Genomic DNA, 24,489 nt, shown 5'->3' with positions numbered 1-24,489 from the left:
CTTTTTTTTTTGTCTTTTTCTTACATTTTACAGTTTATACAAAATCATGTCAGACGAAAAAACTGAGCATATTGTAACAACTACAGAAACAACCACTACCACCTCTCACGAGAAAGGTGGTGTATTCCAAGCTGTTACTGCAAGATACGCCAAGGTTGATCCTCACTCATACTTGCGTAGAGAAGGCGAAACTGGTAAGTCCTACTGGTTCCGTCGTCTTGGTCAAATCAAGCCTGTCGAATTGTTGTGGGGAGATGCCGAAAACTCTGAATTGAGACGTGCCTTGTCCGCTTTCCAACTGATATTTGTGGGTATTGGTGCTATTATTGGTACTGGTATCTTTGTGCTCTCTGGTTTAGCTGCTGCCAAAAACGCTGGTCCTGCTGTTACAATCTCGTTTGTTGTTGCTGCCGTTGCTGCTGGTAAGTGTATCATGGTTAATACAGTGTACGAATCAACTAACCTTTCACATACAGCCTTTGCCGCACTTAGTTACTCTGAAATGGCTTCCATGATCCCTGTAGCTGGTTCCGCATATACCTACGCTTATGCTACTATGGGTGAATTTGTTGCTTGGACTATTGGATGGGATTTGATTCTTGAATACATGGTAGGTGCTGCCACTGTTGGTGTTGGGTGGTCTGGTTACTTTGTCAAGTTTTTTGCTGTTGCCTCTGGCGGTAAAATTCATTTTGCTGAAAGTTGGACTACACCTACTCTTACCTGGACAGAAAACCCTGCTTCGATCTCTTACGAGCAAGGCCATTACTTTAATGTACCTGGTTTCGTTATCATCATGATTGTTACGATCATTTTGGTCATCGGTATCCGTCAATCTGCTTTCTTCAACTTGATTGTTGTCTCCATCAAGTTGCTTGTGATCCTTATCTTTATCTTTGCTCTCTGTGGCTTCATGTACAAACCCAACTATGATCCTTACATTCCTCCCAACACCACTGGCGACTGGCATTTCTTTGGTGTGCCAGGTATTTTTGCTGCTGCTACTACTGTCTTCTTCAGGTAAGCTTGTATATAAAGCATCCATTGTAACCATAGCAACTAACTCTTCATTTCATAGTTACATTGGTTTCGATGCTGTTACCACTGCTGCTCTTGAGGCCAAGAACCCTCAACGTGATCTTCCCATCGGTATCATTGGTAGTTTGACCATCAGTACTGTTCTCTATCTCGCTTTCTGTACCATCATGACCGGCGCTGCTAAGTACACAGATTTCCTCAACTCTCCTACACCTGCCTCTGTTGCTGTTGAAGCTGTCATGCAGCGTACTGGCAAGAACTTTGAATGGCTCAACATTCTCGTCGCCATCGGTGCTGTCTGTGGTTTGACCTCTGTCTTGCTCATCAACTTGCTCGGTCAATCTCGTGTATTCTATGCCATGGCCCAAGATGGTCTCTTGCCTCCCATGTTTGCAAAAATTCATCCCAAATTCAAGACTCCTTGGATTGCTACTCTCACCATTGGTTTCATCACCGCTATTCTCTCTGCTATCCTGCCTGTCGATTTGCTCGGCAACATGACTTCAGTTGGTACTTTGTTGGCTTTCTTTGTCGTACATCTCGGTGTCATTGTATTGAGATTTACTCGCCCTGAAGTTGAGCGTCGTTTCAGAATCCCTGGTGGAAAGTACCTTTCTTTGATCTTCCCTATCATTGGTATGGGTATCTCTGTTGCATTGATTGCAGTGGCTGAAGTTACAACTATCTGGCGTTTGTTCATCTGGATGGCTATTGGTTGGGTGATCTACTTTTTCTATAGTATTCGTCATTCCAGATTCAACAGAGATCCCCTTGCTCGTTTCGCTGAAGGTGAGAGCAAGATCCCCGCTAATGCTGAGCACGATAATACTGGCTATCAAGTGCAAGAATACGAATATGTCCCTGATACTCATCAAGCAGACCCCAACACTCACCGTATTTAATATGCTTTAAGCACTCATTTCTTTTTATTTACACACATATATTCGCTAATTATTTCTACTTGCTATGAATATCAACCTTCTCTTCCGCTTATGTAATTTTCAATATCACATTTCACCTGCTATACTTATATTTTTGATTCATACGTAAAGATGAATACAATAAAACTCATTTCTTTTTCTTTAAGAAATCAACTCTAATAGTTTATGATGGTTGATTCAAATCTAACATCTATGATATTGTGCTCCTAAGAGTATCACTATGTGGCAGCGTTCTCTGTTTCAATAGAAAGTATTAGTGAACCATGGGCTCAATTGTTTATTTTCTCGAATTCAAGTAGAGTCAAAACCAGATTCACACATCAAAAAAGGCCCAACACATTTCCCTCCTCATCCAAATCAACATCAAAGAAGCAAGGGCGAGTAGGCAATCCAGGCTACATGGAAGCGGTTAGAATCAACAAAAAAAAAAAGACATCAATAAAGACTTACCATAGTTTGCATCTCTCCTACCAGAGGATAAAGGAACCCAGCGCCTACTGAGGCCCTGATATCGCGAATAGGCACAGTAAAACCAGAAGGAGCACCCTTCAACAAAGGATCATGGCTGAAACTATACTGTGTTTTGGCCATACAGATAGGAAGCGCTGCAAATCCTTGGCGAGTGTATGTAGCAATCTTTTCTTTAGCCAATTCACTGTATTCAACAGCCTCTGCACCATAAATCTCTTTGCAGATGGTTTCAATCTTTGTGTCAATAGGAAGATCAAGATCATACAAGAATTTAAAGCTCTTGGTAGGTTCGTCGCAGGCAGCAATTACGGCTTTACCGAGATCAATGGCTCCAGCGCCACCTTCTGCCCAATGGTTGCAGGAAACAGCATCACTGGCACCAGCTTTTAATGAAATGTGGCGGATGAGATCAATTTCAGCATCTGTATCATTGCTGTTTTCCATGATTTGTTAGTTTCTCCAATCCAACAGCATATCAGACTAACTTACGTGAAGCGATTGACTGCAACAACAACTGGGATGCCATATTTCTTTGCATTTTCGATATGTTTGACCAAATTCGAGCATCCTTCTCGCAACAATTCCAGATTTTCTTGATTGTAAACGTCGGGGAGAGGTTTACCAGCGACAATAGCAGGGCCATTGCCATGTGTCTTCAGTGCGCGGACAGTAGCCACCAGCACGACAGCATCAGGCACCAAGCCAGAGACACGGCATTTGATATCAAAGAACTTTTCCATGCCCATATCAGCACCAAAACCTGCTTCAGTTACTACGTAGCCAGGCTCCATATCCTCACATCCATCTGTACCAGCCAGTTTCAGAGCGATCTTGTCTGCTAAAATGGAAGAGTTGCCATGCGCAATGTTGGCAAAGGGGCCAGCATGAACAATAGTAGGGGTGCCTTCCAGAGTTTGCATCAAATTGGGCTTGATGGCATCTTTCATCAAGACAGTGAGTGCGCCACCAATACCCAAATCATCCGCAGTGACAGGATCTCCAGCTTTGGAGCTAGCAACAACCATGGCGCCTAGACGTTCTCTCATGTCTTTGAGATCAGTTGCTAAGGCAAGGACAGCCATGACCTCACTTGCTACACAGATATCGAATCCAGTAGTACGTTCTTGTCCCTTCTCTGTAGGGCTTTGGCCAATGGTGATCTTTCGCAAGAAGCGGTCATTGGTATCTAAACCACGTTGCCAAGTGATGGTGGCTGGGTCAATGTCTAGACGAGCAAATTTGCTCGCCTCTTCTGGTGTGAGATCGTTAGGGTTTGTCTTGTCAATGCCCAATTTCTGCTGCCAATGTTAACATGAATATAGACTTCTTCACTGGAGATTTACCTTTAGTCGCTTCATCATGACGGGAGCAAAAGTACGGACACCCTTCTTGGCAGGGCATAGTCGATTGAATAAGGCCTGTGTAAAACTGGGCAATAAGAAAAACAAGCAATGAAGCACTGGGGTGCTGTGCATCAACAACGTACCTTATCTGTTTGGGTATTTTCATGGAACATTCGTGCGTCAATGGCAGCAGCTATAAATGGGAATAGTTAATAACGCTATTTTTGATGAAATTTAAGGGTTGCATGTACCTAACAAGTTGTTGGCAGCAGTAACAGCATGCAGATCACCCGTCAAATGCAAGTTGAATTCATCCATAGGGATGACTTGGGAATAGCCACCACCAGCAGCACCACCCTTGATACCGAAAGTAGGGCCCTGAGAAGGCTGACGCACACAGGCAAAAGCAACCTTGTTCAAATGTGCCCCCAGTGCTTGCACCAAGCCAATGGTAGTGGTTGATTTACCTTCGCCTAATGGAGTGGGCGTGATGCTGTATATTGAATGAGTATGAGGCGGTGCCAGGTTATTCAGATACCTACCCAGTAACAACGACATAACGTCCATCTTGACGATGTCCCAAACGCTTCAAGACATCCAAGCTGATCTTTGCTTTAGCAGTGCCATACAATTCGATCTCACTTGGTGACAGCCCCAACTCCTGGCACAAATCTGCAATGTTCTTGGGTGTTTGTGATCTTGCAATTTCAATATCCTGAGGCACAGGTGATTTGATCTCCAAGGGAAGCGGAACAATGCGTCTTTGGCGACTGTTATCCAGCCAACGTTTAGCACTCAATTGTGTATTTTCCATCAACATAGCTACGGTCATGGGTCCAACGCCTCCAGGAACAGGTGTAATAGCGCTGGCAACTGCTAAGGCCTTTTCATATTCAACATCGCCTACAAGTCGTGAGCCTGATTTTTTGCTTGCATCTAAATGTTTATATCTATGTATCAGCAGTTGTTTCACAAACATTTAAGTGTATGAAAATACATACCTGCAATAGGATTAGTGCCCACATCAATCACTACGGCACCAGGTTTGACCCATTCGCCTTTTACAAACTCGGGATTTCCAATAGCAACGACCAAGATGTCTGCTTCCTTAATCTGAGGGGCATTTCATATGTGGTGAATATCAGGCGTGCGCTTCCGAGATGGTACATACTTACAAAGGATTCAATGTTCTTGGTGCGAGAATGGCAAATGGTGACTGTAGCGTGTTCAGCAGTGAGCAGGGAGGCAACCGGCGTGCCCTGTTGGTCGTATCCTTAGTATGCATGCATGCGTTTTCTGTAACTCTGATTTACCACAATATCGCTTCTTCCAACCACAACAGCTCTCTTTCCTGCAATAGCTATGCCTAAATTCACATGCCATGTTACATTACAGCTCATCACATCATCATACAACAAATAATACCTGTAGAATGCAACAAATGAATAACGCCCTTGGGTGTGCAGGGCAAGAATAATGGGGTAGTTGCTTTTTTGGCCATGTTTCCAATATTGAACGCATGAAAACTACTCGGATTAGAAGGCAGGGCACAGCAAGCATAAACACACAAATCACTTACCCATCTACATCTTTTCTGGGGTCAATGGTTTCAATCACAAGGCCTTCGTCAATATGCGATGGCAGGGGCATCTGAACAAGGATACCATGCACAGTACTATCGTCGTTCAACTGCTTTACCTTGCGAAGCAACTCTGACTGAGAGATATCTTGGCCCAGCTTGACATGCTCAAATTCAATGCCTACTTCCTGAGCAGCTTTTGCCTTCATGCGGACATAAACCGAGGAGTCCTCTCTAGCGCCTACTTGGACCACGACCAAGCGAGGAGCATAGTGCGCATGCTTAGACTTGATCAGAGCAATTTCTTGCTTAACTTTGTTTCGAATATCCCTGAGCTACTCGTTAGAGGGTTCATTTCAGTAGCAAAGAAAAGCTAATTTAACTTACAATGCTTGAACCTTCCCATCGATAATGTTAGAAACTGTCATAATGTGTAGCTAAAAAGATAAATTAAAGCAAAAGAAAATGTTCCTGATAAGAGAATTTAAGATTCACTATTTTAAAGAATTGTTGCGGGAAGCCTGAGAAAGTTTTGTTTGCAATATCGATGCGTACGACATGCATACAGAGATGGTGTAACTTAATTTTAATGTGCGTGCGCGCATCCCTAATGCTCAAATCACGCCTTTTGTAATAGTATCGCTTGATTTGAAGATGGCAACGATGCTATAAATCTCATCAAAAAGTCGACAGCCATTACTTTATTCATGGCTTAGCAGAAGCTTTGTTGTCTTTATAACGTGTCAGCTCAACCATCCTCTTCTCATTCACAGCTTTTTTTGTCCTTTCCTGTTAGATGTAATAGTGCCTGGCCTAGTCACATTGATGCAATGATGAAGGTGTTTCTCTTCACGGGAAATGCCGCCTTATTTCACAGTGCCCTGAACTAGATCAAAGCCCAAAGTAAACGCAAGCCTCTGTCTGAGCATGGCTTTTTTCAGGCTTTACAAAAATTGCAACTTGGAGTTGATGGGGGGGGGGGGAGGGGGTCCATTAGGAGAACCAGATGCTATACCACTTTTTTTTTTTTTTTTTTTTTTTTTTTTTTTTTTGGAATGAGATAGGCTTCCACCGCTTGTGGTTGATTCTGATGATTGGAGGTCAAATGCTCTTTCACTTTGAAACCTAAGAAAAGTCTGGATTCTAGTATTGCAATTCATCTTAAGAATTCCATAAAGAGTTTTTGATACTGTTCAATTTGCCTCCTGAGTATTTCAAAATTGATTACACATGAAAGGAAAAGCAAAGGGCTCTTCTGGCTATGTGTATCTATGAAAGAAGCCTACTATATAAATCATTTCCAAAAATATGTCTTGGTTTTTTCCCCGAAAATCATCAATAACATCCTTGTCCTGATGTTGTATCAACAGATGCAATGTTAACAAATTAAGATAGATATTAGAAGGAAAACTTTCAAAGTAACCAGATAAGAAAAACTAATGATTTATTAATTGATTCAAGCACACCTTATTTATACTAACTTACTATCACTAAATCAATCAATCTATCTTATTGTTTAAATTGAGTCAATCCATTGAGTTCTGTATATCCAATACCAATCATTGTTATTCGCAACCACGAACTTTCATAGCCAACCATATATAGTTCACTTCTTGTTGAACCTTGCGTCACAACCTAGACAGTGAGCAACAATGCAGATCATGATCCGACTACCACTGAGTTACTGAGCTCCCGCAGCTTCTACAAACTCAACATTTAACAAACCATCCTGGATGCTTTTGATTTTCTTTGACTTTGTTTTATTTGAGATGAATACAGATTCAAGCTTGGAGAGATCATTTGAGAGCATTGAAATGGCTGGTCCCTTTGTAATCGTGGGGTCTGATTGCGCAAGTTGGCTGAGGAATTCAATTGCGTTCCAGTTACTGCCTGCAGTTGTATGCCAGTAATCTAGATGATCGAGAAACCGTTACTGATGCCAATAGATATTCGATGCAAATCTAAAAACTTACTGTAATACTGAAGCTTTTCTTCAATAGATAACCAGACACTATCGTCAAAGTTTTGAGACATTTGAGATGATGGTAAAGAAATAGAAATGCGTGTTTTGCGAAAAGAGAGGAGGTGATATGGGCTTGCTAGAGCTTAAGTTTTACAAAATCCAACCTACGAACATGTGATAGAATTCACGGTTATTACACATAAAGCATGAAACACATTCTTTTTTAGCACTTGGTGATTGATACGCTACAAATCTTAATTACCAGAAGCAAGCTTCATAAAACGAACTTGTTTTTTCTGTCTAAGCTGACACTTGCTCTATTCAATCCGCTTCATCCGATGCTTTCAACTGCACTCTGTCTCGAGTCATATCCATCTTATTGCCACATAGAGCTTTTTTGTCATATTTACATGAAAAGAGTTCCCCTATTTCTTCATACGTGTAATCAATAGAAATAATTTCATAGACTCATTCACATCAAAAGTAAACAAAAATATATCATTTCATACTGAAACAATTGTAACTGATTGCTTGATTTGGTAGTGTTTTCATACCTCTCTCCCTATTTTCTTCCTAAAATCATCTGTTTATTGGATCCGCCTCTCTTTATTACCAAAAATGTGATTCATGCCTTGCAAATAAAAGCTATACAGCACAAACATAACCAAATTTCACGGCTTTCAAGCCTTCGTATCTTGACATGTAGACCTTTCTGAGCCACTGGAATAACGCCAAACAATTGTACTTGAATAGTAGTAACGTCCTGACACCTTTGCTCAACTTTTTGGGCCTAAAAAAAAACATGGCCAAAAATCGACCAAAAAGCATGAGTGGTACCTCATGGTTTTCATCGAAAATCAAACAATCGCGTTTTTGAACTTAATAATGAAGACTTTTATTATGGTATATATCAAATCAAAATGTTTCTCTCGATCCAAAGCAACCTCTGAAACCTTGTTTGTGAGGCCTTGATATGTAAAATCTCTACATTTTGACCAAAATAGCTATTTTATATTTTTAAGCATTTCTCCATAAGTTTGTTCAAAAAAACTCTCTTGAATAGCACCATTGGATGCGCCTTGAAAAGTACTCCAAGAAAGATTAAGGAAGCATGGAATGATCATGACGACTTATAGAGTCCACTTTGGCAAAATAGACTATCGAAATCAATTCTAGAACAAAAATTTGCTATTTCGAGTAGAGAAAAATAGTCGGAGATACAAGTAGGATTGGCAGCTGGCAATAGTAACGATGGTCCTCTTGCTTTTGAACAGAATAAAAAAGGTTATTGCGACGTAAGAATTATTGGAGCTTAACCTTGCTACTTTGGCTTTGCTTTTGATGCACTAATTTATGACTGGCAGGTTTATTTGTTGCGGATTGCTTATTAAAATGTGCAATGCATGCGAGTTTTAGCTCTCATCTAGTTTATTTGAATAAAAATGATGGAGGTAGAAGCGAGCACAGAGATTAAGTAATCCTAACATTTTAAAGCTGCCTTAATCGTAGCTCTTGGATTTTTTTTGTCATTTGGCTCAGCTGTTCCCAAATTTGACGCACAATTTTGCCTATACAATCAGCATGCATTTGCACTCGAAGGATCTTCAGGGGAGCAGTTTTATTGTTTGGGCAATGGCGAGAATATGCCTCATAGTGAAATAAAGGAGATGAGGTAATATTTTTTTTTGTTTCAATTCACGTCAAAATTAAACACTAGAATGGTGTCAAATACCATATTGAAAGCATTTAAATTATCATGTACCATAAGCAAGACAACTGTTGGGATTGGTGCAGATTGGTGAGGATAACATTAGAAATGATGAAAACGAGAGCGCTCTAGCAATGCAGATCATAATATCGACACGTTTGTCTGAGAGTGGTCGTAATTACGAAAGTCAAGCTGTATTAAAATAGGGATGGAAACCGCGATGGATTCAAGTTGATGCTACCAAAACCGACCCGCCGATAGTATCATCAACAGTCAAGAAATGTGATGCTATTACGGACCACAATAAACAATTTATTATGTATGTCAAATAGATTTATATGTATGCTGTAATAAATATGAATGATATCAAATGTCAAAATGAAATATTAAGGAGACAAGAGGACAAAAAATAAGGGGTGTTAAGAGATAGAGAAAAGGGGGTAGTAGTATGTTAGGAGATTGTTTGGAGTCATGAACGTGAGATGGGCTAATGTTTTGAATCACTCAATAAGATGGGTGTAGATGTACAATAATCGCCATAAACAGGTGGATTGTAGTTTTCTTGCATTGGCAAAAATGAAGGAGGTCGGATCGTGCTGGGTCGCTGAGGCACGGACGATGGCAGAAAGGGTGGCGAAGAAATGTTTCGAGATCCATAGATTTTCTCAAGCAGAGACTCACGTTTTGGCAATTTCTTTTGGGGTGTCATAATGACTAAAGGTGCTGCTGCTTTGGTTTGCTGGATGATTTGGTGGCCTTGTTTGATCATAGCGGGCTGATACATGTCGATCTCTTTCTTTTGAAGTGATAATTGTCTTTCTTGTTCTTGCAGACGTTGCTCCAAGTCAAACAGCTCTCGTCTTCTGTTGCTTGCTTTGTTCATGAGCACATAGATGCCAATAATAGCCAGCGAGAATAGGATGGAAATAATGGCAATGAACAGAATTTGATTTGTATTTGGCATGTTTTCTTTGGATTTAGAGAAAAAGAGGATGAAAAACAAGAATGGTGCGAACCATTTATACATTTATTCAATGTCATTCTTGTACAAATAAAGAGAACTACATCGTGGATATGTTGATATTTTAAGGGAGAACATTTTACAATTCATTATGTGGTAAGGGATTCAATTCTAAATATTCTGCGGTAAAGGTACGAAAAATGACGGCCAAGTTTTCAACTACAGCTTGATCTATACAGTCTGCATTATCCTAACAATGATAATATATTAAGAGTATAAGTCTCGAAGTCTATAAGCCCATCAACGACATCACCAACTTACTAGTCTATTGTGCCATACATTGGGAAATGGGTATGGTATCATGTGCAAGATATTCACGCCACGGATCAAGAATGGAACATGATCATCTCCTATCGCTTCTCCTCTGTATGTCAAGGCAGAATATGGATTAAATAGAGATATTAAGGCTTCACCCGTCTTTGCTGAAACAGTTTTGAGAACTGACTGGTTATTTAATCTGTGTTCCAGGTTCATCAATTTCTCATACAACCAGCTTGTCGAGCGATAAAAGTTGGGGAATTGTGAGTTGGTTGCTCCTAATAAATCCAGCAAGACCATCACTTCAATTTGATCTAATTTGTTCTTGAATACTTTCTTTGGATGGCTAACTAATGCTGATTCCCAATGCTGTGCTAAATGCCTTGCTCCGTAGATGGAATCCGTAGGACTCCATTGTTGAAATGCCTCTTCTCCATCGAAAAATATCATCTGAACCGTCTTTTCTGTATTGTAGTAGCTGGACGATAGATATTCGTTCAGAGTCTCTGCAATGTTCATGAGAATGCCGCAAGGAACGGCGCTGTCAGTTGCTCCAATAAACTCGAAATCGGGCGAATACATGGAATCATAATGTGCTGCTAATACAAGTCGAGTAGGCTTGTTCACATCGTGAGTGACAATAACGTTGGCAAATGATTTTACTCCAAATGGTGTCATGTCTTCAAATTCGTCGATTTCTACATGCCAATCCAGCTTCTTGAAGTGATCTATGATATACTGACGTACTTGTTCATTTGCCAATGTGCCCGATACTCTTTCAACCAACAGTGGCCTCAACAAACTGCCGTTGACAGAAAGCCGTTCTTCATCGTTCAGCTTGGACAAATGTCTGAGAGATTCATTTGTTAGCGGTCTATAGCAATGCAACAACTGCAGGAGCAATAAGAGTATCAACAAGATGGCACTCTTCATAATGTGAGAGGAAATATTTGAAAGAGAAAGGGTAGAAAAAGAAGAAGAAAAAGCTCAATAGCTAACGTTGTGCTTTCAAGTTCAGTTTTTATAGTTTTGTGTATGTGTCTGTGTGTGAGACAAAGCCATGGTTCATATTACCATGCATACTTGTATGATATCTGTAGTATATGTTAGGTCTATAAAAGATGGACAGGAGAAATTTTTATTGCATTTTTTTTTTCTTTCTTTTTTTTTTTTTTTTTTTTTTTTTTCGTCAAGAAAAATGAGGGTATGAATTAGCAATGATAAAGTTGAGTGTGATTAGACAAGTTGCCTTGCGAATGAAATCGTCGTTGACATATCGAGCATCTCAAGGAATTTGATAGAGATTGTCGACGAATGGTAGAATTTAGTTGGAATAATGCACGATCAGAGAAATACGATGCTGTCGGTGATATGCTATCGACATCCTCCTCTTCCACAGTGTCATCGTCGTCCGAATACTCTTCGTCAAGGACTGGAGACAATACTTGCTGTTGAGACAATGCATTCATGATACGCTTTTCTTGATATTCTTGGAGCGGCCATTCTTGTTGTAGATTGGCGAGTGATAATGCTGGTGGAAATGTGGTAGATGATGGCATGGATGGGGGTTTCATTTTTGTGTCTTGCTGTGGAGTAGATGGGATGGAATGTTGGTTGTACATGTTGGGGGAAGTGGTAGCTAAAGTGGCTGAAGTATGCAGAGGAAACATAATGGATGAGAGGGAGAATATTAAGAAGTTAAAGAAGAGGAAAAAAAAAAAAAAAACAAGTGAGGCTGAGCGATGGGAGCCGTATTTTATAGTTGTTCGTCTGGCATAAAGATTCTTTCCATGAATTGTTCATAACTCCTATATGTAGTGCAATTAGCTTCATTTGCCTTTATGTCCCCACATGCCAAAAAGGAAAACACTCTTTACCAATTTGCTACTCTATGCCTGTTGGTGATGGTTCTCACATCATTGGATCTCTGTGCATAGACGCACTTGTAGAATGAATACAAGTTTGTATGCACAGATGCTCGGAATGCATCAATGGCTGTTGATCTGACCAGAGATCCTAGAATGGACTGCGACACAATCATTCGATCAAATAATGGTCCAAAGTACGGAATCTAAGTTTTTCTCTTCTTGTTAATGACTGAAACACAACACTACAAAAATATGCCTCAACACACCTTTGAATCACGGTAGACTTGGATAGAGTACAGGCTGTCAGGTAATGGCGTAACTATGATCTGAGCATTACCAAAGTCACCACCAATCGTATCAATCTTGTAGTCTCGGTCATGCTCGTTCCAAATTACATGTATGTGATCATTACCTATATGTCGTTTCTGATGATAAATAGCATGAGAAACTGAACCAATCTTGACCGTTATACAAGGACACAAACCTTTTTCAACTGCTTGGGATCCGACACGTCGGTAGGCATTTTGGTCACATCATGGAAGATCATTTCAATGCTGGATGAGCAGTAGTAGGATGCTCTGGTGCCGTTGGTGAGGTTCCTCTCCAGTCCACCCAGATAGCCTGTGTGTGTGGCAATGTCGATCTCCCAGCCTAGACTGTTGACAAAGGCATTGTACTTGTCAGAGCCTCGGCTATTTTGTAGAATGCTCTGCTCGTCCTCTTGGCCGTGGGCCACATAAATCAAGCCGATTTTCATGGTTTCACGCCTGATATTTTGTCTTGGTCAGTAACTTCAAGCCAAAAAGGAACTTTCTGCCATATAGAACTTACCCGTGCTTTCTATCCAACCCTCTCAAATCTCGATACAGTGCTGGCGTCTTGTTGAGCATCTGGAAGGAGCCATTTTTCAGCTGATTATAGTGCATGAACCCCATATGACTCATGAGCAATCTGCTCTGTTGAAACGGCACGTGAGGCCTCTCGACTTCAGTGGGAAATGCTGGCAAAAAGTCCTTTCTAGAACTAAAATTAGCCATCAGATGTGCTTGCATGGACTCGCCACGTTTCAGAACACCATCTTCCGTCTCTGTTTTCCTCAGCATGTTCATTTTGGAATACCAAAGTTGACTGCATGAAAATGTGAATGATTCGGTGTATTGCATGGAAAGAAAGAAAACTTACACATCGGATTCCTGCTGCTGGTTATTGTGCGCTTCTTTTCGCAAGTAATCATCGAGTTGCGTCCCGAGATTTCCAACCATTTCAGTCTGTAATAGAGTTTCATTACTCGGCACATTCAATGGCAAACTCGGGTCTAGCAAGCAATCTGGGTGCAAATCCCCAATCCTAAATGAATAGAGTTTAATACCTAGACACTGGACATGTATATCGATACGTTACTTTTTCAATAAGCTGCCCATTGGATCTTGTGATGCTTGTCTTGTCTGAATATCCTGCGGGCTATTCAAGCTTATTTTAGCTTCATCATTGTATCAAACAGACAAACACACTTACACTTCATCGCCTATTGTCTGAATGCACACATCTTGCCTCAAGACAAACTTGTTCTCTATGGAAACATGAGTTTCAGATAGACCAAGCTTGGGTTCCAGCTGCGTATCCCAGACATATCGGCCAGTCAGATCCCGGATAATCATCCTCGCCTGCGCAGACTTCCTTGTTTGACTCCTTGGCAGTTCCACAAATGCCACAATAGTGGTATCGTTGAATGAAAAGTACTGATATTGATGGTATTCAGCATCATCTTGAGAGACGCCTGGTCCAATGATCGTGCTGTGAATGGTGGCTGGTCCGTAAGGAGGTGCAAAATTGTTGAAGTGATGCAGCAAATGCAATAACACAGCCTCGGCTGATTCCTTGACATAGCCTCGGTCATTTTCAGGGACATCAGGGCCCACCACCTCCTCTTGTTGATGAAATGCTGGTCGTTTCTCGGAGGATTTGAACTTGAATGAGACCTCCTTCATTTTGTTCTGCGGTGACGCTCGATTACCATTGGTTGTGTTGTTGGCGGCAGTAGGTGGATGCGGCAGTAGCTTATCGCTGCTGTCCAGTGTCACATGCAGCGCAAGTTCAATCACATCAAACACCAGCTGGCAGAGATCCGTCTCTGTGAGGATCATAGGCTCAATCGACATGATCCACTCTAGCAAGCAGCTGAATAGCTTGGAAATGATGAACCCTCTGCCGCCCTTGGAGCTCTTTCCGTAGTATTTAAGATGAATATTCAGAGAATCAATGACCCGTGTGAGGATTTCTTGCACCAAGATCTACACATGCAGGCGTTGTTGTCAATATCCAAATAGGAGCAATTTAATTCATTAACGAGACTTACCCCCTCAGGATCCAATTTATCCTTATATACTTGAGCTATTGTGTTTAGGCAATCGCACACTGTATTCACAATAGAAATGTTGCACCAGTACAAGTGATTCACCAAAGAGAGCACACATTCATGCACAATGTCATGCTGTGGTGTGTCGCAGCTTAACAGTTCGTCCAGAATCAAGGCACATAAGGCTCCAAGCAGCATACAATGTGTGTCTGTGTCTTGCTCAAGTTGAGGCACATGGCCCACGTTGACCAGTTGGATAAATACATTCTTGAGCCATACTTTGACATCTGCAAATGAGAAGGACTTCCCTTGATGGAACCCCTGTACCCAGGACATGTTCAATTCATCCGTCTGAATAGCAACATTGCTCAGATGGTTCGAAATGGACACCAATGACCCCAGTATAGTGATGCAGCTCTTTCTGACATTGCAAGGGACAATCTCGCGAGGCGAATCATGCAAAAGCTACGTAAAGTTAGAGTTTATACGTAGTAGGGACCAACAGCTTACCAGTTTCTCAATAGCACCAATGAATGAAGGAATCAGGATATGGACACCTGGCAATGATGATCCAAATAATCGCTCCGAGTTGAGTATAATAGCCTGGATGATGGTAGTGTCGTTGGATGCCAATCCCTAATACAAACTGTTGGCATACACGTTGATACATAATAAATCTACATAGTTGCCTTTAAAATACACTTGTAAAATGCTGCGAAATAGCCCTCAGGAACCGTTTCCTCGGGCCTTTGAGACATGAGTCGACACAAGCTTCCATAGGCAGCTGCTTTTCCAGCATCAAATGCACTATGCATGGTTAGTTCATTTTTTTGCGTCTCAACTGACATGACCCACTTACGAAGGCAACTCTGTTGCTTGGAAAAACCACGGTGCTGCTTCAAACATGGCAGGTATCGGTATATCGCGGTAAGGCTGTTGTGCCCTCACAAGTCGCAAGGTATCCCAAATCTCTACAACGCAATGCATGGCAATAGCATGATTCTGAGGCCCTTCGATTTGATTGATATTACCAATCGTCAAAAGCATGTTCTTCCAAATAGATAACACTTGCTGTCCATCATAAGGCAAATTGCTGAGTACCAGGAATTCTGAGCTTTTGAATGCTCCTAAACTTGTGGGCAACTTTTCTGTGACAGAGGCAGGGTTTGTCATCATGGAAAGGGTTTCGCCTGCAGGCCAAGCAGATGATGAGGATGTACGATTAGACTATAAACGATCGTTAGACCACATTGGCTTGAGTTATTTTTTTTTACTGCTTTTTTTTTTTTTTACCTTGGTAGACATCTCTTCAATGGAGCTTCCACTGGCGTAATCCCAATCAATCACCCCCTTTTTTTCCTCATCCCTGGACCCTGCCTTGGAAGAGCTGATCTGAGGGCTGGCATTGACATCTCCATGATGCACAAAGTTCAAGAGCTTAGAACCTGAATCTTGCCACAATGTATCCAGTTGCTGAATACTGATAGCACGACGACCCACGCTTTTTTCTCCTGCCCCGCTGCTGCTACCGGTGCCTCCTCCAGCAGCACTGCTACTGTGTCCACCTCCAAGACTGGTTCCTGAGCCACCACCAGCACCGCCATTACCACTGCCTGTCAAGCTATTACCGCTGTTGTTCGTGTTGCTTCGTTTTCCAATCGAGGTACTTGAAGGCTGTATGTTGCTCGAGCTGTGAATACTGCTGGAAGGTGTATTGGAAAAGGAAGCAGATGGCATAATGTTCTTTTTGATGCCAAATTTGATGCTTTGTTTTGAGTGCTCGTGGTTCTCTTCTTCTTCGCCTTCCTCATCCACGACTGAAGCTGTCAAATTGGTTGATTTGCGGTCGGTTTTAAAGGTGTTGGCAATGTCTGATAATGACGCACTGCTGAGATTTCGTAGGATGGTGGAGACGCTGCCTTCAGGGATAGGTTGTTGTTCTTGAGACTCTACGTGTTGCTGTTTCTCTGGTGTTTTCATGTCAGTTAGTTGTCCTTCACTATCACACGCTGATAAGGGCCTTCCAGAGGCGCCTCGTTTCAGGCTGCCCCCTCCATGACGCGGATTACCTTGCATACTCAAATGTCGAGATCTCACTTTGGCCCTTGGATTCCCCCCAACAACGCCTGAAAGCGCTCTTCCACTGATGGTGTTGTTTCCCGCATTACTATTGTTGTTATTGCTGCTTGTACTGTTCATGGTATTGCCACCGCTATTGCTGCTGAAATGGGTAGAATAACGATTGCTGCTGTTGTTGGCGGACGATGGGAACTCCTCAATCAGTCGATACTTTGTTTCGGGATATAAGTCGTATTCGACTTTGTACAATCGAGAGGACAATAATCGAGTCAATTTTTGCATAATTCTCTGTAGATGGACATTAATTGGTGTGTATACACACATATTCTCTTGATAACATACCACCCACTGATTCAGTGCTTGCACCCATCGCATGGAACTAACCATGTGTATCTTGAGGTTGTGCCATAATTCCGCGTGTGTGATCTTGGCTCGAATGAAGGCGTGTAAAAGTGTCTACAGGTCAATTTTCAGTGAGCAGCTTATACGAAAAAAAAAATCAGCACCTCTCTGTTTACCTCCCATATATAATCAGCCAACTCCTCGGCTAACGATTGTACTGGAATTCGACTGTACTTTTCTGGTTGGCTCATAAACCACTGCTGAATGTCCAGCAAGCACTGCAACAACAGCTCCCAACTCTCCCATTCAATCTCAATACCACCTTTGGACACGGCAATAGCACGGTATACATTGATGGCGTCCTTGTACAGTGTCACCAGTCCTTCCCAATCTGTCACTTGTTGCACATTAGCCACCATCATGTCTCTGCTTCCACCACTCTTTCGAGGTGTACGATCTTCAAATATCAGCTTGATCATCAGCAGGTATCGTCGTAGAAACGTGTTGGCGTCCGAGTACTCTTCTTCGTTGGCTGTTTTCGCGGATGCTGTGGGTTGTGGTAGAGACGGCAGAGGAGGTTCTTCATTGATGGGCGATGTGGACATGACTTTGGATGGGGAGATGATGGATATGTTGTCTGTGGAATTGGACACAGAGGCTGTGCTACTGGAGCGAGTTACTGCACTGCCACTACCGCCAGACCGTCTCAGGAACGAAGGTCGCTCCTCCTCACTGCCCAGGATCCAAACACCCAAGATATGAATGGCGCCTCGTGTAATGTCTCTGTACTGCGAATTGGAGCAAGGCAAGATCAATGACTGGCGGATGATTTCGTGCAGCATTTCTCGGGTTTCGTGTGATGACAAGACGATGGACTTCAAGATGGGTGTTGCTGGTGAGGAAGAAGGCGTTGTTGCTGCTAGTGTATGTGACAAATGTGGCCAATGCGTATTCGACTGATGGCTATTGTTATCGAGACAATAGCCGATTAAAAATCGCAACAATGATCTCAAAATGCTGGGAGGACATGAGGGAAATCCACATACTAGAGTATATATATATATATATATATTAGCATACCTTGTATCCAGTTCAACTACTGCCTTACCTCCTGCTTTGGACGTGCCCTCTACGTGAAGTGATTTTGATATAAGAGGAACAAATTTCGTCATGTAATGTGTCTTGAAGATCTTGAACAAAAATTTGGCACTGGCAGTCGCTGCATCGATACCAACGCCTGTCGCAATACCGTCGTCTGGCTCAAAATGATCACCTGGTGGATAATCGTACTCGTCTGGGGGTGGCGGTGAACCTGCAGCTACAAATGCCAAACGCACGAGATTGGATATAAAGATGTGTATCAATGCAATTGAGTCATTAAATGTAGGTTGCACAGGGTTGGGAAACAGAGGTTGAGTGTCATCTCCCAAGATCAGGCGCTGGCGTAATTCAATAGGGCTCGATCTGATCTTGTCATCACGCTGCAAGCCGTGGTTGATCTGCTTATCGGCATGGCTTTCTCTCAGCTTCTTGACAAACTGCAGTCCACTGGAGTGCAGTTTGCTGGAGGTGGGGGGCTCTTCTACGTCTTGAATGTTGGTGGGTGATGTCAAATGCGTGGTGGCATGCATTGGTGTTGGAATAACGGGCGTGGTGTGTGTGGTGTGGCTATTGGCGCTATTAGAGGAAGTATTGTAGTATTGTATCTCGTCCAAGACAAACAGATCCAGTGAAATGGCATTGGCAAACAAGTTCATACATTCAGGGTATTCTACAACTTGGTCATTGAGCCATAATAAAAGCAGTTGGAATCCAAGTGCTCGCAGTCTGGGATGGTTTCCGTGATCCAGAACGTAGGTGAGGATAATTGCAATGTTGTGTCGTTGCCAACCATTGCGCATCAATTCGGGCACGTAGAGAAATATCTTTCGAAGCAGCAGCAGTGTCTTTTGGAGGCTGACGAGTTCTTTGCTGTTCCAAGAGGTGGGTCTCTCTGATTTATCTAGTAAAGGCAGTGTCATGTCAATAGTCAAGGCTCTACATGAAATAAGTAAAGTAGCTCTCATTACGCTTGATTTTCTCTATTTGATGGATGCAAGTCTCGAAAACGACTTGAAAGACTTGCTCTGCGTGTTCTTGAAAGAATCTTGCCTGGTCAAACGTATTGGTAGCATCTGCTCACTTGTATTAGCATAAACGATGCGCCAACTCCTAGTGAAGTGCTTACCTATGAAACTCCATAAACTTTGAGCTCTGCTCTTGGTCTTTTGCCTCTCATCCAAAAAGTTCTTTGCCTTCTTTTTGAGCTTTTCAGGCTTATCGTCTTTACCACTGGAGAGCGTAAACGTAGACGTAGAAGGCAAAATAGGAACGTCCAAACCAAGGGTATTAGTATCCATAGTGTCGCTGAGGATGGATTTGGGCTTTTCAGGCAGAGGTGGTGCTGCTGCAGACGATGAGGGCGGCGCAAATCCCTTCTTGGACGTTGAAGAAGAAGGCGCTGCTTTTCTCATAGTGAATGATGAGAGCTATAATGCAACAAAATAATAGAAAGAGAGAGCAAAAAGTAAAATTAAACGGAAATTCACAGCCAACGGCAAAAAAGATTCGTATCACACTACTTGCTCAACTGCAACACAGTTTCTCTCCTGAATTAAAATAGGCAATATCATGTACAGTGTATGCAGCTAGACTATTATTTGGCTCAAGTGTCTCCTGAACCAGTAGTACCATTACATTGTTTCCATCCTGCTCTAATTTCGCGTTTCTGTATTGCTCCCATCCACACTGAAATATGGCGGATGATGCAGCAGATGTTTCAATAGGCGCATTTAACAAAAAATCAAGCACACGGTTGGCAATTGGCAAGGCGTTGTCATCGTACGGTCTATATAGCAAAGTAAAAAAAAAAAAAAAAAAAAAAAAAGTGATGCCAAATCAATATCACATAGTACGGTATAATAGTCCACTAGATCTTAAGGCTCTCTTAAAACTAGCATCTGTTTGTTGCTTCATTAACTAGATGCCAGGGCAGTTTAGTCGACGCTTTTATGTTGATCGTCATCCTTGTACTGGAAATATCATACTTGGCTGATCATTGAAAATCTTCTTGCAACTGCTGATCTCATTGACTACATGAATCTTCAGATGATATTGGGCTGTGTAATGTCAGCAAAGCCAATTAATATAGTTTACATCTTTGTGATCTCCTTTGAAAAGTAAAGCGAGTAGTAGCTAGACATGCATATGAAGTTTGTTGTTCAACGAACCATCTTATAACAGACATTTCTAAATAGATTCTAAGCGCAAAACTTTTACAAATCAGCATTGATAGCCTTTAATCGGGTATACCACACTACTCTCTTTTAATAGTATGCATGTGTTGTATTATGGTATGCTAGATGGTACCTGCTGATTTATTCAAAATGTATATATATATATATATAAATCTAAATTTACGCAGAGGCATCAGCAAGAACCTCTCGAAGCTGCTCTAATGCGCTGTTTGCCCGATCACGAACATCTCGGCTTGTGTCGTTTTCCATGGTCTTTAGCTTTTCCTCGATACCGAGCTCTTTTAAACGTTGACAGCGCTTGACCAAGTCTATTCAATTCAAACAAGTTAATTGATTCATTCACTGCACTATTGTATAAATGCCAAGTACCTTCTGAATTCTCTTCTGAATTAGCCCATGTCCAATTGATCATACACCAAGCAGCAGCAACTCTCACTAGAGGATCCTCATGTCCCAAATGATGAATGACACTATTGACAATATTTGGGCGGCTAACAAGAGCCATTTTTGGGCCCTCGGCATTACTAGACATATTGACTACAATGTAGAGTGCTGGCACCAAGGTCTATCATATATCAAATCTCTGTTAGTTGGTTACAGTTCATTTGGATTGCTGGCAGTCTTACAGAGGCAGTGGTTTCTTCTTCATCTGACACACCCATATTCGATGTCACCTGTAATTTACTTTCCAGTACATCCAGTAAATCGTCCTTTCCAATGCCTTGAATGACCCAGTCTGTATCCTCCTGTTTACCAAACACTAAATTACGCACAATCTCCAGGGCTTGTTCTTGTATAGCGAGACTGGAGTCATGCAACAATTCGATCAACGCATTGTAAGTCAAAACATCCATGACGGATTTCTTTGCCTGAAGATCAGCTCTAAATAGCAAATTGTTTAATGCCCAAACACCATTGAGTTGGAGGGTAGAATCGCTGGAACGAGAGTATTCTACAAATCGAGCAATGGCGCCAGCTTCAATCACGCTTTTCTTCATGGGTGAGAACTCGAGCACAAGATTGCACAGGGCACCACAAGCAGCAGCCTGAACAACAAGCGATTCATCATACAGCAACTACAGCATTACAGTGAGCACACTATCCAACACCGTTCAAATAGACGCATTTACCTTGATAAGGGGTAGTGCCACACCAGCGTCGACAAGACTGGTTCTCAGATGACTGACACTGCGAGACAACGATTTAGCGGCTTGACAGGCAGCTAAGCGAACATGTTGCTGCTTGCTTGTCAGACCAGAGATGACATGAGGCAAGACTTTTGCTTCAATGGCCTGTGTACGACATTCTTCCTTCAACAAAGTAGCTGCAGCAATAGCAATCAGCGAGTTTTCCTTGATCTTCTCCTTTCTCTTTGCTACACTTCCCATGCCAGGTACTCCTAATTGTGCAGTTTCGTCTTCATCAGCATCCTTGGATGACACACTGGCCAAGAGCTCAGCCAAACGAGAGATGGCGTCCGCATCAAAAGCCGCCTTTTGCATTTCCTCGCTGTCCTTTATCAGGTCTGCCAATACAAGGGGTGCCCTTTCTTGTACGTCGTCTGTTGTGTCCTGTAATAACTTTACAAGCGCTGGCAATACAACAAGTGTGATTTCACTGAACGGCTCCTTAAAGACACCAGTGCGATACAGGTTGGTCAAACTATGTAGGCCCATGTCAGTTCATCTCCTTGCTATAGCGCCATATCCCAACTTACCATGTGGCAGCAATCAATCTCATGTTGGGGTTTTTATCCCTCACGAAATCAAGAATGGTATTTGTAGTCAATTGGTTCGAGTTGAGGGCTACCAGTGCTAATTAGCCATCTCATTGCTTGTCAGATCAGTAACTACTTACTTTTTGATTTAATGATATATTCACCCAACACTTTGTTTTCACGGCATAAAGTGGCAATGGCATCGAGCGAGGCCTCCTGTGCTTTGATACAACCGGAATGCAGCAGATTGACTAGAGGCTGAATGGCCCCAGCTGTTTCCAATTGCAATTGCTGTAATGGCGTGTCGCAGCATTTTGCAATAATGGCAGCTGTGAACTCTGCAATCATAGCGTACGATAATCCTTCCGATGATACGTTGCCTTGAGGCTCGCTTGTCAAAAAGCTGGAGGTGGTGTCCAACAGCGTGACTAAATCATGAATGTGCTTATCCTATGCAGTCAGGTAACGTGTTTAGTCGCTGACTGGTTTCGACGGCTGTCTGTCTACTCACTGTGAAAGTATCATATTTTACTGTTCTTGATGATGCGAAAATAGCCTTCAACGCTCTTGTAGCGGCCTCAATCAGTTTTCTTCTTTCTTGAATAGCTTCCAGAATAGGCTTGTTGTCTGGCAATTCAAGTGTATCTAATAAAGGAATCACAGCACCAGATGCCACCACGGCAGACACATTTTCGTCTTTTCCTGCAAACAAACCCGTGTCAATGTTGGGTATGCGCATAAATTCAGGTTGAATGCTACAAACCATAAGCTATGCTGCCGAGAATGGTAGCTGCCTGTGTCTTTAGATTGTAAGACGAGCTATCATCTGGCAGCGACAAGTATTCCACAAGTCTACGTATGCTTTTATTAGATTTCAAAGGGTCGTATCTGGGTCAGTTGCTTGAATGTTACCTTTGAACAACGCCAAGCTTAATGTACAATTCCTTCTTTGTCTTGTTTCCAATGACTGAATTCTTGATAAATCGAAGTGCTTTCAATCGTTTAGCGTCGTCTTGAGATGCAAGCTCTTTGATGGATTCTTCGTATTTGGATGTAGTCATTTCTTTTCGAATGAATATAATCTATGTGGAAAAAAAAAAGGAAGGATTTTTCTGTTGGCCGTGGTTCCCGTTTGCATTTCTATTTTTTCCCTTTTGACTCACAGCTCAAATGGAAAATTGGCCTCGGTTTGTGTAGGACAGAATCAGAGGGAGAAAGAAAGAGAGGAAGAGCATTGTCTTATACTTTAGGGCAGATGATTGGCCTTGGTTATGAAATGTTTGTTACATTTAGAGTCAAAGCAACAAACATTGATCAATAGACATAGAGTATTTGGATGTATCTAGTGAGGGGAATCCATCTCTTATTCTCGCACACTTCGTATATGCTTAGCATCCAATCCCAAGTTCAATCAGAATAGTCATTTGAAGAGGAGGTGGGCGGAATGTGTGCTAATAGGTTGACACTTGCAGTGTTCCTATAAGCGATCTGTAAGATGTTCAACAGAAGAAATATTCTTCAAGGAAGGCAACATTGTTGTTGAGTGGCTGCCATGTATCTATGAAACACACATCTCGTCAATAGCTGTCATAACGGCAATGGCCAAACAAACGACACAGCATTCTAAACGAATACCATAAAAGGTACGCTGTGCTGATCGTATCAGTGGATGATGCAAATGCATTGGATGAGTCACTCCTGCCAGAAGGATTGAAGCCTGTAATAAAGGAAAAGTGAAACCATCTGTATCAAGTCTCATGTTTCGCATTATCTACAAGATCTAATGCTATTAATATAGAGTGCTTGAGCAGAAACTGAGCATATAAATGTGGGAGACTGTGTATACTCGGTATTGGCTCTGATTTACTATTAAACATACCAATACTGGGATCGATTTCAGTACTCTGCCATTTATCTACCATGTTTTAATGTGTCGTATTAGAGATAATCAGCACCTGTTCTACAATTTTCAGTGTATCAAAGGTCTCGTTACAGACGCTGATTGTTGTACTATGAGTCATTTCCATTGAAAACGATATCCACTGAGACCCAGAATTAAAATACAAGTGCATTGATGTTGCAAGTGTTCTTTGCTTTTCATTAGCTCAATATGACGGGGCCGCCCTAAACCACAGACGGGTCAGATGCTTTCGAGGGCAGCGGTCAAAACATTTAAATGGTATGGAATACATTTACCCGACTCGTTTCGTTCCTGTTTGGTCAATTTTAGTCTAAAAGAGTTAATGCTACAGTAGTAGTTTATTCAAAAGAACAACATCATGACACAGTTGATGCGACATTTCATTGGATTATACAAAATCAAGTTTGGTCACGATCAATGACAGGACGAAGCACTGTAAATACAGTTTCTCGTCGATCTCATCATCCAACGATCCAGAGCCTGAGCCTTGTAAAGCTATGAATCCTTCTTCAACGCTTAGGCTACAATGATTTGTGTATTGTATTTGATGAATTCTTTCTTGATTTGAAGGTCAGAGATCAAACAGCT

At 41.9% G+C, this 24,489-nt stretch overlaps 7 protein-coding genes across 7 annotated transcripts; 1 reads left to right on the top strand and 6 right to left on the bottom strand.

Moving 5' to 3' along the window:
- Positions 1-46: 46 nt before the first annotated feature.
- Positions 47-1,940, top strand: STE4_2 (G protein subunit beta; the record flags this gene model as incomplete). The annotated part of the gene is made up of 3 exons (XM_064820638.1): positions 47-422; positions 477-1,020; positions 1,079-1,940. The coding sequence occupies 3 exons, from the start codon at positions 47-49 to the stop codon at positions 1,938-1,940; spliced, it is 1,782 nt and encodes a 593-aa protein (XP_064684558.1).
- A 359-nt stretch (positions 1,941-2,299) lies between these two features.
- SAS3_2 (Histone acetyltransferase) lies at positions 2,300-5,800 on the bottom strand (the record flags this gene model as incomplete). The annotated part of the gene is made up of 13 exons (XM_064820637.1): positions 2,300-2,374; positions 2,430-2,883; positions 2,940-3,745; positions 3,794-3,868; positions 3,937-3,986; positions 4,045-4,286; positions 4,336-4,729; positions 4,795-4,906; positions 4,969-5,052; positions 5,107-5,159; positions 5,219-5,319; positions 5,373-5,702; positions 5,760-5,800. 13 exons carry the CDS (start codon positions 5,798-5,800, stop codon positions 2,300-2,302), a joined length of 2,817 nt encoding a protein of 938 aa, XP_064684557.1.
- A 3,730-nt stretch (positions 5,801-9,530) lies between these two features.
- ATC70_001238 (uncharacterized protein) lies at positions 9,531-10,007 on the bottom strand (the record flags this gene model as incomplete). Its single annotated transcript, XM_064820636.1, has 1 exon — positions 9,531-10,007. The coding sequence occupies one exon, from the start codon at positions 10,005-10,007 to the stop codon at positions 9,531-9,533; it is 477 nt and encodes a 158-aa protein (XP_064684556.1).
- A 136-nt stretch (positions 10,008-10,143) lies between these two features.
- On the bottom strand, positions 10,144-11,255 carry ATC70_001237 (uncharacterized protein; the record flags this gene model as incomplete). The annotated part of the gene is made up of 2 exons (XM_064820635.1): positions 10,144-10,254; positions 10,326-11,255. The coding sequence occupies 2 exons, from the start codon at positions 11,253-11,255 to the stop codon at positions 10,144-10,146; spliced, it is 1,041 nt and encodes a 346-aa protein (XP_064684555.1).
- A 278-nt stretch (positions 11,256-11,533) lies between these two features.
- ATC70_001236 (uncharacterized protein) lies at positions 11,534-11,992 on the bottom strand (the record flags this gene model as incomplete). Its single annotated transcript, XM_064820634.1, has 1 exon — positions 11,534-11,992. One exon carries the CDS (start codon positions 11,990-11,992, stop codon positions 11,534-11,536), a length of 459 nt encoding a protein of 152 aa, XP_064684554.1.
- An 86-nt stretch (positions 11,993-12,078) lies between these two features.
- On the bottom strand, positions 12,079-19,480 carry ATC70_001235 (uncharacterized protein; the record flags this gene model as incomplete). Its single annotated transcript, XM_064820633.1, has 18 exons — positions 12,079-12,130; positions 12,200-12,393; positions 12,457-12,615; positions 12,675-12,957; positions 13,022-13,318; positions 13,373-13,537; positions 13,592-13,651; positions 13,706-14,481; positions 14,547-15,011; positions 15,057-15,182; positions 15,281-15,353; positions 15,406-15,773; positions 15,840-16,913; positions 16,968-17,081; positions 17,144-17,984; positions 18,048-18,969; positions 19,037-19,141; positions 19,195-19,480. The coding sequence occupies 18 exons, from the start codon at positions 19,478-19,480 to the stop codon at positions 12,079-12,081; spliced, it is 6,360 nt and encodes a 2,119-aa protein (XP_064684553.1).
- Positions 19,481-20,422: 942 nt separating this feature from the next.
- On the bottom strand, positions 20,423-23,041 carry ATC70_001234 (uncharacterized protein; the record flags this gene model as incomplete). Its single annotated transcript, XM_064820632.1, has 9 exons — positions 20,423-20,571; positions 20,633-20,828; positions 20,890-21,339; positions 21,394-21,925; positions 21,981-22,068; positions 22,121-22,430; positions 22,492-22,682; positions 22,744-22,832; positions 22,893-23,041. 9 exons carry the CDS (start codon positions 23,039-23,041, stop codon positions 20,423-20,425), a joined length of 2,154 nt encoding a protein of 717 aa, XP_064684552.1.
- Positions 23,042-24,489: the final 1,448 nt, after the last annotated feature.

Source organism: Mucor velutinosus, assembly GCF_035048745.1.
Source record: "Mucor velutinosus strain NIH1002 chromosome Unknown tig00000041, whole genome shotgun sequence".
In the NCBI taxonomy this organism is placed as follows: Eukaryota; Fungi; Mucoromycota; class Mucoromycetes; order Mucorales; family Mucoraceae; genus Mucor; species Mucor velutinosus.
The sequence above is the reverse complement of the archived record's forward strand: the minus strand, read 5'-3'. Positions and strand labels throughout refer to the sequence as shown.